The sequence below is a fragment of the Etheostoma spectabile genome, chromosome 4, assembly GCF_008692095.1.
Source record: "Etheostoma spectabile isolate EspeVRDwgs_2016 chromosome 4, UIUC_Espe_1.0, whole genome shotgun sequence".
Taxonomy (NCBI): domain Eukaryota; kingdom Metazoa; phylum Chordata; class Actinopteri; order Perciformes; family Percidae; genus Etheostoma; species Etheostoma spectabile.
Window position 1 is genome coordinate 24195728 of NC_045736.1, and position 17917 is coordinate 24213644.

A 17917-nucleotide genomic window follows, 5' to 3' on the forward strand; every position below is an offset into this window, starting at 1 on the left:
AGTCATTTAGCTACTGTTCTAAATGACTATGTCCTGCACTTTTAAGAATGGGAAAAAAGGGTGCAGATGTACAGTAGTGCGGTCCATTTGAATTTCATCCGTCACCTGGTTATTAACTTTTGCTCGGTCTCTTCCTGCGCTCCAGTTCCCTCTGCGGCATGCTCGGAGCATGTTTCTAAATTGCAGATTCTTATTGTTCCCTCGAAGAGAGAACTAAGGGATCTGCATATAGCTATAGGAGAGCTGGGACTGCTATTACACCCCATTATAAATGAATTCACCTCCCTTTTTATAATACTGCCCCTTAGTTCAGCCTCACTCCGCTGAAATAATATCATACTCAAGACCAGCCTTCATTAGTCAATGAAACAGTTCCTGATTTTTTAGGCTTTTTTTACAGAATTAAACAAACGCTTGATGTGGTCTCTGAACAGTAATTGACGTTCTATTTTTTTTCTCTCCCTGTTCACATAGAGTACAATAGTGTTCTCCAAGCTCATATTGTGGGCTTCAAAGTGCTTTTTTTATTTAATCAGGGTTTACAGCTGCCAATTAAAGATTTTAAGATGATACGGGGAGAAAGTTGGAGTGTTCCTGGAGACCTTGGCTGTGTCCCCTAAAATACCCTCCATCCTCTGTCTCTTTTTTCCATTGTGAGTAATGATCTGAAAGGTCAGCAAAGGTGAATGGGATATGAGTGACTGCTGCTAACTTTATTGAATCACTTATTCCTCACAGAACCAAAAGTGTAAGGGCTTGTCTGGGTTTTTCACTTAGACCAGGCTTTGATCAACCTAAAACATTTCAATGTATTTTTTTGAAGAACTATAAGGACATCTTTTCCACAGAGACATGTTCAATCTGGGTGCCCGGATAGCTCAGTTGGAAGAGCGGGCTACCATATAAGGTTCACTCCTTGAAGCAGTGGGCCCAGGTTCAACTCCAACCTGCAGCCCTTTGCTGCATGTCATTTCCTTCATCTCTCCCCTTTAATTTCTTCGGCTGTCCTGTCAATTCAAATTTCCCAAAAATAATCAAATATAAAAAAGATATGTTCAATCTGTCAGAGTTATACAAACACAGAGATCATGGTTGCGAAAGTTGTGTACATATTATTTCCAAAAGTGAAATTCGCTGCTTTCCAAATATAATTTTTTTCCTGCATTTTGAGGATGTTTTAAAGCAAATACTAGGTGAATAGTAACAATCACATGGGTCATATTAAGTCTCCCAGTTACAGCAGTACAAGGGCAACTGTATCAATCTTCAGGAATCAGGAACTCTGTTAATATGACCCATATTAATATTCCTCTTTTACACTCAGTGGTACTCGTTTTCACGATATGACTAAAAAACCTAGGCTTTATATACTATTTCTCTGAACACAATGAGTTGAGAATTTTCGTCTTTACTCTGACCCATTTCAAGAGTAAATTGAAGAGTTTTATCTAAGCCTTAGCACTCACAAAAATCCAGTCAGAGTGTTCTTGTCTTAAGGTCAATCTTTTAAAAAGGAGAAAAAAAAACATTCTTCTGTTTATTGAGCAAAGGCTGTCCTTGGTCAACCCTTTCAGGCGGAGATAAGTGCTAACAGAACTGAGGTAGGGGGAGATGTGGAGATTTCTATTGACTGACTAAAATTGGACAGCCTCAAACTAAGTTGCATGCCAAAGTTTTTCGAGGCAGAGTTCCAGGGCTATGCAGTGTGGAGTTTCTGCCGTGCTGTGGATAAAGCTTTTTAATGCTATTGACTCTTTTTAGGCTCTTACCAAGATGTTCTGAAATATTTAAATGATCACTGGGAGTTTCTCCCCATCTGTGGCTGGGAATAAAAGAATAGAGTGAGAGGAGGGAACTTTTTATGTCAGCCTTTTACAATCCCTGAATTAATAGGCACAAGATAATTAGAGAATTCTGTGCAATAACATTGTCCCCAAGCTCTCTAGTCTTGGGTGGTGTCAGGCAATGCATGCTGGTAAAAATGTAATTCATGTGTCCAGTAATGCTGCAAAGCACTAATTCAGGAATACATTAGTAGTTGTACTTTTAGTGAAAAAATAATTAGTTTCAAAGGGGGGTTTAAAGATTGTGGTGTCCCCCATCCAGGGCAAAAGCTACCACTGAGGTCCAAGAGGTCATTGGTCTCTAATTTTGGGGAATTTGTTTTTTTTATTAACCTTACATTCTGTAATTACATGTAAAATGCACAAGGTGGGACTACAATCTTTAGATTTGACTGTGGTTAGGCACAAAATAAATTTAATTAAATATGATAACAAGACATTTCCACGAAGCGTTAAAGCGGTAATAAACAAAATGGTTTGGATCACATGACTTTGTGTAAAAGGGATCGCTCAAAGTGATGGAAGTCACAGAGAAGCGCTGCAGTTCCTCTCAGTAGTACGTAGCATTTTAACGTCTTTTGACTCATTATTTTGGTGTTAGAACAAATTCACCAGTTTGGCTTCACTCTTACCGCTGTCATCAGTGCTGTTTCCAACAGCAGCAGACAGATGTTTTTAGCAAAAAAATCTCACTGAACACTACATGCCCATCACCAAAGGTTAGCAACTAGGTAGAACATTTAGATGCTCAAGAGTTGGTAGAGACCAAAAACAGCGCTAAAGAAAGAATGAATATTGGACTTCTATTCATCAGGTGACGTGAAACTTGACTCAGAATGAATGCTAATGTATCTGATCGATGTGTAATTAGGCAACTGCCTGCTATCATGTTAGCTGTATCCACTTCAAAGTGATTTGATGTGGCCAATTAAATCAGTTATTTTAGGTTTCAATTGAAATAAAAAAACAATATTATAATAACAATTCTGTCTATGGCCCTATTGTCCAAATGCTACCTTACCCATCTAAAGATAGAATTCCTGAAATACTACTTACTTGAAATTTGGCAGTTAGTCATGTAGTTGAAAACCTGGCAAAATGATACAATTGATTTTCAGTAACATCACTTCATAACTCATGAAACCTGCCACCATATAAGGGATCATAACATCAAATAAAATTAACAATGTTGTTAATCTATTGATATATTGAAGAAGATGACTTAAAAACCAAATGTCATCTCTGTATATATGAATATATATGGTTTCCTCAACTGTCAACTTGTTGGGAAACTACATCTAGCAAAGGCAGCTCAGCAAGTACATGTTTCCCATAGTTAACAAGGTCAAAGCTCTATGTGGTCCAACACAGCTGTCGTTTAAATGAGGCCTGGTGACAGTTGGTGGATTTCACCACTGAAGATTGTGTCTTTTCTTCTTTCCTCACCAGTACGTATTCACAGTCTCCACCATTCCCTTGCTGCTTACTTTCATCTGCTCTCCTTTTCTTCTCCATATTCCTCTCTGTCGTTCACTCTTTTCCCCGCTCTCCCTCTCCCTCTCCCTCTCCCTCTCTCTCTCTCTCTCTCTCTCTCTCTCTCTCTCTCTCTGTCTCTGTTTCTCTCTCTCTCTCTCTCTCTCTCTCTCTCTCTGTGGGTGTGTGTCCCTTTAGTGTGTCTGCAGCGGTTGAGATAAGAAGCGAGTGTAGGACACAAGGGGATGGTGTTCACAAAAGCTAGGTGATCTTATCTACTCCCTCTCCCTCTCCCTCTCCCTCTCCCTTTCCCTCTCCCTCTTCTACCGAGCATCTCTCACTGTTCTGCTTTTCCTCTCTGCTGTTCTCCTCCTCCTCTTTCTTTTTGCTCTCTTGCCTTTTTTTCTCTCTTCCCCATCTCTCTCCTCTTGTCTCACACACACACACACACACACACACACACACACACACACACACACACACACACACACACTCTCTCTCTTAGATCCCCTCTGCGCTGCTGTTGATTTGAATTTGAAGTGATGGGAAACCAAATTGGCAGCATTGACAGCAGAAACAAACAGCTTATCTCTCTCTCCTGGGCCAATATGGGTCTTAGTCAGATACTAGAGCTGCTGCCAGCATCTGACTTGTGACAATGATGATAAATTGAACATTTGTTGACTGTCACTTTTCGTGTGTGTGTGTGTGTGTGTGTGTGTGTGTGGTGTGTGTGTGTGTGTGTGTGTGTGTGTGTGTGTGTGTGTGCGTGTGTGCGTGTATGCGTGTGTGTGTGTGTTGTGTGTGTGTGTGTGTGTGTGTGTGTGTGTGTGTGTGTGTGTGTGTGTGTGTGTGTGTGTGTGTGTGTCTACCGGCTAAAAGGCCAAGTGCACAGGCCAAGTCTCTGATCAATTTATCTACTGATATTGTCAGTGTCAACATTTTGTAACTTGGCAAAAATGTGAATTAGCCAATTTTCTTTGTTTAAGTAATGGAAGACATAATCCTGGTGCCATTAAATACATACAGTCTTGTAATAACTGTATTTGTAGAGATGTGTAGTATATAAATGTAATTTCTACAGGCTTGCATGAACTTGACCTCGTCTGACTGGCTACGGAAGTAGATCAGATGAAAAAGTTGGCAACAACTGGTATAACCAAACAAGAAATAAAGTAATAATCAAAAGTGCAAAATATAATAGTATAACACTGACAGATAATGTGTTATTTTTGTATTGCTGGATCTGAATACTCCTTCCTTTACTGAATATTTTGGATGGTGTGGGTGACTGCACACCAAACATGCGAGTGAGTGTCAGGCGTGTGAATCAGAGGCTTGCGTGTGTTTCCTGTGGGAAGGCGCCGGCATGTAGCTTTAACACGACAGGCCCAGAGAGGATGAGGAGGTAGCCAAGCTGTCAACGGGCAGCTCCCACTTCGGCTAATGAGAGAGAGACCCGTTAATTAAAAACAGCAACAGGCAGAGCTCCCCAGTGTCCCGCCATCAGGACGACCCGGGGTTAAAGACATGGAGCCGAGAGGATGCGAGGCATGCTGCTTCTACATACAGTACATGGTGCTGCCCTCAACAATAAATAGCCCCCAGTATGCAAAGAGAACAAACGAAAAAACAACTGAGAAGAGCTTTAAGAGGAAGAGACTATCTATAATCTGCGCTGTTTGTGTTTGTGTGGGGAGGGGTCTGTCATAATTGTCGGGCTCAGCCCTTGATGTTCCCAGAACAAACTGTGGTTCTTTTGTTTCCTTGTGCTTGTGTTAGTTACATGGCAGCAAGGAACAGTTTGTCAATATGTGCATGGAGACTTCTCTGATCCCAAAAATGGAAATTACCCTAAAGCCAGTGCATTAAGATTTTTTAATCGTGTCATGTTTGTGTCTACCCCATTAACTAAAAGAACCCTTTGAATGCTTCAAATGTCTGCTAATATCATCACTGTGCAAACCCAGAGACTAATTGTCCCTTATGGATGATTTTTTTTTTATTCACTGAATTTAATTTAATTTAATTTACATTATAATTTTTTTCGTTTAGTTAAAAAAATCCAAACTCTTAACCAAAGACAAAATGCAAAACACCAGCGGAATATTTGCCTCATATTGAATTGTGTCACAGCAGCCTATTGTGTAATTGTCTTTGTAAGTGTTTTATTAAACTGTCAAACATATGAGTCATTAGCCTTGATCTGCAGATTGACAGTTTGTCAGTTCTCTGACAGTGGCATGCGCCTCACTGTCAACAGGGGGTGGCGAGGGAACTGCTTACAAATCCCCCACGGCTTCTTCTTCTTCCTTGCCTCCTGCGTCTCCATCTTCCTTCCACCCCCACATGTCAGCCCAGGTGCTAACAAAACCGAGGATTGTGGGTAGTCTTGGAACATATGGAGCACAGAGACGAAGAAATGAAGGGTGGAGGAAGGAGGGGGAAGGGGGGGTGGGGGAGAGAGAGAGAGAAGCTGTCAGGGAAATGTCTATCCCTGTCACAGCAGCCAGAAGAGTGCGATGGACGAATGGATAACTGCTATTTCAGACTGCCAGGGAGAAAGCAGTCAGATTGAATGTGTTTTGCGAGCAGAAGGTTTTTTAACACAACATAATGCACAATTTTGTATCTCCAAAGTTGCAATTTTTGTCTTTTTTGCATGCATATGGATTGCATTTGTGTGAAAAGGAATGTTCGGTTTGTTCAGTCGCTGAAATACTGTTCAGCGACAAACATGCACAGGCACACACTGACAAGAGCCAATTCCCAGTGCGGCCATGTAGACACAGTGTCAGAGCTATGTCTGCAGGCTTACTGTACAGTACAGTATAGTACAGTGTGTGTGTGTGTGTGTGTGTGTGTGTGTGTGTGTGTGTGTGTATTATTTTGTTTTTGGCTATTCGCAGACGATTGTTGCAGCCCCCTCCCATGTCTCTCTCTCCTTCTCTGTCCCCAGTTCACATAATATAATCATCTCTCTCTTTCTCTCTTGCTGTTTTTCAGGCTGTGCCTTCCTTACCTACTGTGCCAGAGAGTCAGCCCTGAGAGCCCAGAATGCATTGCACGAGCAGAAGACCCTGCCAGGGGTAAGTCATTTAAAACCAGAACCATAATCTTACATAAACACATCTAGGATTCACTCCGGCATACACACAAACACAGATGCTCATTTTTAACATATAGTGCCTTATATTCATTTCAAATAAAAAGGGGACTGATTGTATTTGCCCATTTCTGTCAATCACTGTAGACCAGACATGAGCACACCCCTTCTTTCTCTTAAATATCTGTCCTCTTCCTTTTGCCGCCCTCTGCAACTCATCCACCCACACCCCCATACTGCCTCCTTCTCTTTTCACTTTGACAGTCACACATATAAACCCGTCGGGAGAAACCACAGACAACATCGCATCATAGGCATACTATTTATAGTCCTTATTCCAGTTTCTGTAAATGAGTGTGTGTGTGTGTGTGTGTGTGTGTGTGTGTGTGTGTGTGTGTGTGTGTGTGCATCCATGTGGGCAAAAGCGTGTGAGCGGTTGGATGTAGGCTATTTTGTACATGTGCACGCTCTGCATCATGAGTGTGCACCATGAATGTACATCACGACAGCCTATCTTCACAACAGATGTTCAAATGCTAAGGATGTTACTACTCACATGTACAAATGCAGCTGGAAGCAGAACATGTCTTGTTTTGAGGCTTAGCTCCTATTCATGCATGCTAGAATGAGGAATTCTTGACATTGTCAGTTAAGAGGTAGACATGCAATAGTGTCTATATGTGTGAATGAAGGATTGTATCCATTGTGAGCATTTTCTTTCGTGTATATATGACAATTTGATGATTACATATTAGTGTGTCAACTTGTGCATGTGTGTTTTTGTAATACGTTTCAGTTAGTCCATGCTTGAGTGTGCATGCACCTAAATGCAAATGCATCCACGCTTGTGTGTGTGTGTGTGTGCACGCCTGCGCATGTTTGCGTATGTGCGTGTTCGGAAGTTTTGATGCGTCTCTGTCAGGCTTGGCTCGGTTTGCTCTGTTCGTTTTTAATGACGCCTCCAGGGAAGCTGACAGTCGCCGTGTTGAGCGCACAGTCTTTGATGTGAGTGATTATGACATCACAGACGTGCAGCCGAGAAGAGCGGAGGAGTGGGGATCCGTGCTCTGGTTTTTTTTTAACTTCCCAGTGGCATATTATTCAGATAGAAAGAGGGAGGGAGAGACGGAGACAGAGAGAGAGATTAAATATTTGGCCAAAACCAGAATGCGATTTCTTGTTCACACAAAATGTGCTGCCGATTGATGTTTTTGCCTTTGTTGCTATTGTTTGACACGGACCAGAAGAAATGGGCACAAAAACATCCTTTTTAAAGGATTCTGTCTTTACATCTTTAAGGGAAAGAGCCTGTAATTGGCTTCACTTGCTACATAGTAATACATCAACAACATTTAATCAGTCACTTGCAATCAACATTGCTTTAGAAGGAAATGCTAATTAGCAATGTCTTTGCCAGCGGAGGACAGTCAGGTTTGCATTTGATCGATGGTGAGCGTTAAGTAAACAAAGGTAATGCCATAGGACAGACCTAGATTCTCAACAAACCCTGAAGCAGAGCGTTTTGAGAGGCAGACGAGGAGACTCTCTGTCTTTTGTTGCTAGTGGAGGTAATACCAGCAAAACAGAATAAATGAGTTTATTAGAAACAGAGCGAGTACTTGGCCCTGGGAAAGGCAATGGGTCGTTTTATGGCACACGAATGCACCCTCTTTACGCCGTTTCGTTTTTTTTCACCAATATTCTCTTACTACTTCCATCGTCTATCAATCCTCCACTCACAGGCCAACACAAACAAAACCCTGCAAATTAAATCCCTTTGTTTTGCCCTTAAAGCCGCTTTCCCCTTCACTTCACGTCATAATGTGCTTTTTATTGTCATAGTTTCTCCACAACCCTTACATTTATAAAGTTTTCTGCCGTCTTTTTTCTTTCACTGCCAGGTGAGTCAAGAGAAGAGGGGAATTTGGCTTCCTAGAGGAAATGCCCTGTAAGCATGGCTGTAGGCTGTCAGTGTAGCTTAGACAAAGTACTAAGGTCTGCCTTGTGTGTGTATGTGTGTGTGTGTGTGCGTGTGTGTGCGCGTGTGTGTGCGCACAACTGAACAGGTGCCGTGTCAGGAGAGACTTTGGGTAAACAAGTGACAAGCAAAAATATTAATGTTAAAGTGACACTGACATTGAACTATTTGTGATAGATGACACATTGTTTTCACATCCCTCATTCCATTATAGTGCTACAAACTCCAGGTACACAGGATTATGCTGATGGTAAACAACTTTCTGCTACCATAATTAAATCTACCCACGTGGAAATCACTGCATTGTTTAAGGACATTCAAATCATTCAAGTACATTTGAATGATAAACCCCACAAACTTCCTGAATTCATGAATGGATGACTGGACAGACATACAGGCCCACAAAGATATCACATCTATTTGGAGTGACTGTTGTTAACATTTTTCTTTGATTTAGTAAATCTCAATGTGAGTCCTGTAATCGTGAATTATTTTCTCCAAAATAATACAGCTGCACAGTGCATATTTTAAGTACAATGGCCCTATTGAAATTTGTAATACATACACTACCGTTCAAAAGTTTGGGGTCACCCAAACAATTTTGTGTTTTCCTGAGAAGTCACACTTATTCACCACCATACGTTGTGAAATTAATAGGAAATAGAGTCAAGACATTGACAAGGTTAGAAATAATGATTTGTATTTGAAATAAGTTTTTTTTTTACATCAAACTTTGCTTTTGTCAAAGAATCCTCCATTTGCAGCAATTACAGCATTGCAGACCTTTGGCATTCTAGCTGTGAATTTGTTGAGGTAATCTGGAGAAATTGCACCCCAGCTTCCAGAAGCAGCTCCCAAGTTGGATTGGTTGGATGGGCACTTCTTGCGTACCATACGGCCAAGCTGCTCCCACAACAGCTCAATGGGGTTCAGATCTGGTGACTGCGCTGGCCCACTCCATTACCGATAGAATACCAGCTGCCTGCTTCTGCTCTAAATAGTTCTTGCACAATTTGGAGGTGTGTTTAGGGTCATTGTCCTGTTGTAGGATGAAATTGGCTCCAATCAGGCGCTGTCTACTGGGTATGCATGGCGTTGCAAATGGAGTGATAGCCTTCCTTATTCAGAATCCCTTTTACCCTGCACAAATCTCCCACCTTACCAGCACCAAAGCAACCCCAGACCATTATATTACCTCCACCATGCTTAACAGATGGCGTCAGGCATTCTTCCAGCATCTTTTCATTTGTTCTGCGTCTCACAAACGTTCTTCTTTGTGATCCAAACACCTCAAACTTGGATTCATCCGTCCACAACACTTTTTTCCAGTCTTCCTCTGTCCAATGTCTGTGTTCTTTTGCCCATCTTAATCTTTTTCTTTTATTGGCCAGTCTCAGATATGGCTTTTTCTTTGCCACTCTGCCCTAAAGCCCAGAATCCCGCAGCTGCCTCTTCACTGTAGATGTTGACACTGGTATTTTGCGGGTACTATTTAATGAAGATGCCAGTTGGGGACCTGTGAGGCGTCTGTTTCTCAAACTAGAGACTCTAATGTACTTATCTTCTTGCTCAGTTGTGCAACGCGGCCTCCCACTTCTTTTTCTACTCTGGTTAGAGCCTGTTTGTGCTGTCCTCTGAAGGGAGTAGTACACACCGTTGTAGGAAATCTTCAATTTCTTAGCAATGTCTCGTATGGAATAGCCTTCATTTCTAAGGACAAGAATAGACTGTCGAGTTTCAGATGAAAGTTCTCTTTTTCTGGCCATTTTGAGCGTTTAATTGACCCCACAAATGTGATGCTCCAGAAACTCAATCTGCTCAAAGGAAGGACAGTTTTGTAGCTTCTGTAACGACCTAAACTGTTTTCAGATGTGTGAACATGATTGCACAAGGGTTTTCTAATCATCAATTAGCCTTCTGAGCCAATGAGCAAACACATTGTACCATTGGAACACTGGAGTGATAGTTGCTGGAAATGGGCCTCTACACACCTATGTAGATATTGCACCAAAAACTTGACATTTGCAGCTAGAATAGTCATTTACCACATTAGCAATGTATAGAGTGTATTTCTTCAAAGTTAAGACTAGTTTAAAGTTATCTTCATTGAAAAGTACAGTGCTTTTCCTTCAAAAATAAGGACATTTCAATGTGACCCCAAACTTTTGAACGGTAGTATATATATATATATATATATAACCTATTTTGATGAAATATGTCAGTGTTGAACTGTTTTGGCAGGAATCTTTGAAAGGATTTAGACAGCTATTTACATCTCCAGCATTAACAACATTCTAACGTTCTGTACTTCACTGCCATTTTCAACCCACTGCAGAACTTTAGAGTTATTGTAGACCTAAGTCACCAAAAATTGCTATAACTGATGCAAGTTTCCTAACCCGTCCTGGAAATAAGTACAAAACACCAATGTGTAAAATACATCATCATAATTCAAGATATCACCAGTGAAAAAGTTTTGTTTCCTAAGTAGAAGTACAAAGCTATTCAGCAGATGAATGAAGAAGGTTTTTTTTTGGAGATAGTGATGTGAGTCAGGCCTAAAATGGGGCGCGTCCCAAACGTGGGCCCTGGCTGCCATACTCGTGATCTCTCGCTCCAATTTCAGACTCTACAGCAGGAGGCATTAGAAAGCCTCTATTGATTCTGGCAAAAGTCCTCACGAGTGGGAGGATGTGTTTCTCTATGCGCACATGTGTGTGGTTGTTTGCGTATGTGTGGGTCACAGGGTGGAGTTGCGGAGCTCAAGCTACTGCAGTGTGTGTACACACAACAGGGTACAAATACCCACCAGCAAATCCTCCCTCACACGTATAAATACTTACGCACTAAAAAGAAATGGCATCTACTCAAACACACTGAAAGATTTACAGTATGTAGTGCCTCAGCACTACATGCCCACACACAGTGCACAAAAAGAGCATGCGCCCCTGATGCTTAGCACTGTGCTCCAAGTAAGAATAATCCATAGAAAATATATACATACAGCATGCACAGGTACAAAAACACACCACTGATACTCACAACACATGCACTCACACTCCAAACTCTTGTAACGGCATCCACCACTCCTCGTAAACACTTTTATTCAACAACATGATACTCTGATACTCATAGAAAGAGAGAGTGTGGAAAGAAAGAGGGAGAAAGTAAAAGAGGGAGTGAGAGAGACAGAGATATACAACGTTGATTGACTCACACTGTAATAGTATGCCAGATGAGAAAATATAGAACACTGTGAATCAATGCGTCATTTCAGTGCGCTTTCACACACACACACACACACACACACACACACACACACACACACACACACACACACACACACACACACACACACACATATAATGGAGAACATATCCACACAGCCCAGGGGGCAAACAAACAACAGAAAAGCAAATGAATACCAGAAGTGAGGAAAGAGGAAGGGGTTGATGAAAGCAGGTTGGAAAGAGTGGGTGGTGGAAGGAGTGGAAAGAGGAGAGGTATAGTCGAGGTGTCTCCATACTGATTTGTGTCTGTTTCTTTTTTCAAACCCCCACTATCCCTCCCCCCGGCCCCTCCTTCTCTCAGTTGAGATATGGCATTGATTGGCTTCTGCAACCCAGTTTCATGGCAGATTTTTCTCAATCAGTTGCCCTCATTGGTCAATAACTGCCAGGCTCTACAGGTGAAGTGGGTGAAGTGGTGTTTGAAGGGAAGAAGAGGGACGATTGATATGATTTGTAGTACATTTGAAGTACAGTAGTTCACTCATTGTTGTAGATTTAGATTAGTGGTGCAATGTGCAGGAGAAATAGCTGAACTTCCACATGATTAATGCTGCAGGCCCTTTAGCTAAAACATCCCCTCAACATCTCCCCAAGCCATCACCTCATCAACTACCCTAATCATCCTTATCCAAAAGAAAACCATTTGCCACATAACACATTCCAATTAATGAATCCACAGTCATTGACAGAATGCTGGAGCAACGCACAAGCAAGTGTCAGCCCAAAATTACAAGCAGCCAGCTTGGAAGCCAGCCGAACTTAGCCCAACCCACAACACCTTTGGGTTGAATTTGTTTACAACAAAGGTGGCGCATCTGTTATAGAAGATATCAACAGCACATTCTTTTTAAAATGCTCAACCAGCCTGTCGACTGCCAGCTCGACTCAAACAAACTGATGGTGTCGATTCAGCTGTTCAAGTCGCAGAAGCTGGTTTTAGAACGTAAGAGACGTCTCCTGTTTCAACAAAGAAGTCAGCTGGTAAAGTCAGCTACAAACTATAGAAATAAAATAATTAACAATCCATTTTATTTTTATGTTACAAACAGCTGTACAAAATGGCAGTTTTAGACGGAGCCTCAACGACTGCTTGAAAGCACGGTAACGTTACATGGAGGGGAGAGATAGAGTGTGACTAAAGAGAGGGAGCAGCCAGCAGCGTTAGAACAAAGCCGTGAATCAGAGAAATAAAACGTGTTTTTGTTGAATTATCACTAGAAATGCATCTGTTGCAAGCATCTTACTATCACTAACGTTATCCGCATTCATATTTAAACGAAACCAAACAAGTCTAAAAGTTGGTGTTGAGTACTGTTGACAGTTGAGTAGAGTTCCGTTGCTCTCATTGATTGTAGAATTATCCAATTGAGTGCAGAGGCAATTTTCTTTCCAGGTTTGGTTTAAACACGCTCCATAATCACAGCCCAATGGAGCAGAATTAGACTCATATTCTGACTAGAATCTGAGTATAACAACATCAGGCTAACAAGTAGCATCAAAAACAACATTAGGGGTGGGGGAAAAAATCGATACAGTATCGCATCGCAATATTTTCTGTGGCAGTACTGTATAGATACACAGAAGCCAAGTATCGATCTATTGTTATATACAGTATGTGTTGGTAATTTTGTCTGCTTGACAATCCCATTTTGCCGCAATAAAATTTAAGTGAGATGAACAAACAGAGAAATGTATCTTGTTAGATGAAACAGATGTTGACAAAGTTTTCTTTTGGGGACATCATTTGAATTTGGGAATCAATCAGAAAATAATCAAATTGAAATATATCACAGAATATTGCAATATGTTTAAAATCACAATTATATTGTATTGTGACATAAGTATCGTGATATCATATTGTGAGGCCTCTGGTGATTATCACCTTTAAAGGATATATGCTTCACAAATAAAACAGATTTTTGTAAACTCACAGATATAATGAGAAACATATTTCAGTCTTCCCAACAATAAAAAGAAAATGCAGAACACACTGGCAGTACCCAGTGTAACCAAAGAATAAACCGCATCCAAGGGCCAAACCACAGCAAAGCTTTTAAGTGAGGCAGCATTCAGACGGAATCTGGCAGGTCATAAGCCTGCAATAAAAATTCAAATGAGTCTCTGCAACAGACTTCCTGAAGGTAGTGTTTGTAATAAATTCAGAGTTAAATACAGTCCACCGTTTGTAAAATAAACTCATCAAAGTTCATTAGTTTTCTCAAGTTTTTTCTTCTTCCTACAGAAGGCCTACATTTTATTGGATCACATACACTATGTGGTGCTACCCACACAAGGTTTTTGTACTTTCGGTCTGTGGCTGTATTTTGTGGTTAGGCCCCTTAGTTTAATTTAATGAAAATCTCCATATTATACGATGATATCTGTGACAATAATGTGATTGATGAAAAGGTTTGAAAAACAAACTAGACAATAACTACAACCAAAATAAAATGCAGATCTCCAAATTCAAAAAGTGAATATTTCAAAAGGTCCACTTAATACAACAGAAACACTAAAATGGGATGTCCAACCATCACAGATGGCTCACGTGTCCAAATACTTTTGGCCATAAAGTGTTGTTTTGTTAAAACCCCTTTAAGGAGTGAAGCATGAATGGTGCCATAATTGTAACAAAGATCATTACAAGCCTACACACCATCTTTTGTCATATAAAGTCTGAATGCTCCCATTATCATTGGGCTCCAGGCCTGATGTTACAACCTCCCATTGCCAAGTGGAGTTTGAGCAGATTGTAAGAATGAGAAAAAATTATCTGTCTGCAGGCAGCACTTCACTTTAGTCCAATAATCCAACTAATTTCAAAGTGGCGCATGCTTCCCGCTGGGCCAATGGACCAATAATCCATATGTATAATGACACACCTTTATACAGTACAATCAAGCCATATTGAAGTGCATGCAATGTTAAAGCAGTAACCCAGTTTTTGATCTTGCTGTTATCTTATCTAAAATGTAGAGTTTTGACCAGAACTCCCCAGTGTAACTATTCAAAAAAAGATCATTTAGCAAAATGCCCCATTATCACTCTCCACCGGGACTTGTGTTGAATCGAGTCTTGATGTATTAAGCTTATTATAATTTTAAATAACACGTATTCTCCTCTTTTTAGGAAATTTACTACAAATTGCCGCTGACAGAAAAAGATGGAGTCCTCAGTCGCAGTCCTAAAAAATGTGTGACATGTTCTCTAAAAGAATGGATTGAGCTGTCTGAGCAATTCAAAACACCTCTGATAAGTGCCATTATTGGGTGATCCAAATGTGTTTGTACTCGCTCTAAAAGCATGTCCCCACTCCAGACATTTCAGAGGTGCCATGTCTTTTTTCAGCATCTCAATCTATTGCTGGCTCAAGATAATGTCACAGTCTGAAATCAACTTGTCGTTTCTTTAAGTTTGTATTGATCCAAAAAAGGATAGCCTTACTGCGCACCAATGGGTCTTCATCCTCAGCAACCCGCTCCACTGAGCATTTACAAGTGTTAATGTCACTACTGGCACTTTAGGCCTCCTCCATGTACACACCAAAATGAAAAGTGACATAAAGAAAGGAATTTCAAGCACAGATGATTAATTTTTAGGTTAAAAAAAGAAAGAAAGTTTAACACAAACTTCTCTCTGATGCCCACATCATTGTTCAAGTGCTGAGAAATCAACCAATCAACTAATTCTTGCCCTGCACTTCCTTAGTGATATAAACCTGGCACTGGCTATTGCTGTCAATGGGGAGAGGACAGAGACCTGGGTTGCTGCAGCTGAAGTTATTCCTTAAAAAAATCTTTAATAGCATATTAACAAGTGTGCGACTTGCTAAAGCCCTGGTCATGTGTATTATATACTGTATGTACTTCACAAGCTGGTTGTTATAGTCATCTTGCCATTGACATAGTTTTTGCTCCTGCTGCTGCTCTACTGAGTCTGCTTGACTCCAGCTGCTTTGAAATATCCTGCAAGTTCAGGGTTTTTTTCAGAATAGTTGTATGTCACACTGCTGTATCTCCTTGTCTTTTTCATGCTCCTAGGCCCCCACCCACGTATAGTACAGTATGTCTTTCCACAACAGTAAGTGCAGTGTTGTCAGATACACTTACCAAGGCCTCTTCAGTTAATTTACCATGCACATTAAATGTTGAAGGAACAGGTAACTGTAAACAAAAAATGCAATAAATCAGTCACACTAACAATGTAATGGTATCTATTACAGTGGTGTTTTATTGATCATTGGAGACTATTATGGTCCATACTGTATACATTTTCTTTCATGCATTATTGTGGCTCGACTACTTCGCTTTCCTCCCATATCGCTCCCTCAGTTGTCAGTGTGGGAAAAGGGCATAGGCTTTGAAATACCGGAGAATAATGGTTTCATTTTTTACTTAGGCTTGACGGGACTTTTGCTGCTTTTAATCGTACAGCATGAAGCCCATCATACTCTGCATTGTGTATCTCTATTTATCTGTCTCTCTATATCTATATTTCGTTTTTTTCTGGTAGTTTTACTCAGACCAACTGCTGGTGTGAAATTAAAGTTCAAGAGATTCAAGACTTTTATTTGCCATGTGTGCATACACCAAACAGTCCAGGCACATAGGAATTTTTGTGCAGAGTAATTGAGTCACATAAAAAGGTAAAACGAGTTAAGGGCAAAGAAAAGCACATAGACTTAAATAGAAAATATTTATACAAGGTAAATAAATTAAAAGAAAATAAGACAAAAAACTACCACAGATACCACACAAAAGAGTGCAAAAAATATAATAAATTAGGAATACTGTAAAAGGAGGATACAACTATGGGGGATATTGCATTTGTAATGAGCATAAATATTGCTAATATTGCACTGCAGTATTTCACAACAAATTGAAGTAGTGAATGTTTACCAAGAATGGTATAATTTAAGCCCTTTGATTTAAATTTATTTAAAATATTTCATACCATATTTTCCAAAATGGCTTTATAAAAATGCAGAGTAAAACTGTTAAAGTGTTTCAAAACTGCTGTTAAAGTTGCTTTCTAGAATGCAATGCTGCTCTTTTGGTAGCAATATTTTAAAGTGCTACTTTGGTGTAAAGCTAGATAACAAATAAATTATTTCACAATGACTGCAGAAGGGAAAAAAAATCACAAGCCCAGTTTGAACAAGGGCTTTTATAATGAGAACAACTAAGAGAAAAATGATTGTGTCAGATCAAAGCTAAGGGCAATTATCATGCAATGCTTGCATTGCTGTTTTCTCTGTCTTCTTTTATCATAACCCTGATGGCAGAGACTATTCAATGAATATATATGTGATTACAGAAGAGCTAAGGGTGTAGCAAGGTGGAAACATATAGGGAATTATTAGCAGACTATGATATGCAGCAGGTTAGAGTTAGAAACAGTATCCATTGATATGTTTCTGGTGTTGACTACGGTACTGAATGTTTTTAAAACTAGGACCCAGTGGTGAGCTGCGCTACAATATTAATGGTGTTTTCTTCAACAAAGTTCTTGTAAAGCAGAAATGAACCCCACAGTTTTCACAAAGAGATTTTACTTTTTTGTAAATACCATTCTCATTCTCAATGGTAATGTGCCAAGAAAAACCAAAAACCCATTTCATTCGCTGACCTTCCCCACCTCACCTCACCTTTACTGTAGCTGTTGGAATTTACAATACAGCCATTTCAATTTTTTCATTTGGCCATATCATCCAATATGTTTGGATGATATGAATGGGAAGTGCACTTGGAAATCTTGTCCCTTACCCTGCTGTGGCAGCTGGCGAGCTGGTGGCCGGCAGATGTGATAATGACGCAACGCACCAGCTGAGGCCGGATAGCGGGACCCGACTCAGGCAGCTTTTAATAATTGATGGCAGCCAAGGCCCCGGATTGTCCAGTAATTGCATTACAGGTCACTTCTCAATAGCAATTTGTGAAAGTTGTGGTGATGTGTGCCGGGTGGCGATCAATAGCCACTGTTCAGAGATGCAGTCTTTCCTTCCCTCTTTCTCATGCTTTTTCTCTTTCTGTTTGTACGTACTGTATTAGGAAAGAAGTCTGGTGGAATCAATGACTTTCAATGTTGTGTGCAACAACAACACTGTGGAGATTCTTTAACTGTGCATATCAAAATACCAGCTTAAACTTAAGACCTTAGTCACTGTGAGCACCTTCTATACATGAACCCCCTTCAATATATAGAATACTTTTTATCCTAGCAGTTG

General features: G+C 40.4%; 1 protein-coding gene across 10 annotated transcripts in view; it reads left to right on the forward strand.

Annotated features, from left to right (window-relative positions):
* Positions 1-17917, forward strand: part of celf4 (CUGBP, Elav-like family member 4) — an 82019-nt gene that overhangs the window by 14735 nt on the left and 49367 nt on the right. For all 10 annotated transcript variants that reach the window (XM_032513620.1, XM_032513610.1, XM_032513613.1 and 7 more), the window contains exon 2: positions 6324-6406. In XM_032513620.1, the coding sequence (XP_032369511.1) occupies positions 6324-6406 (83 nt within the window). The remainder of the gene's footprint in view (positions 1-6323; positions 6407-17917) is intronic.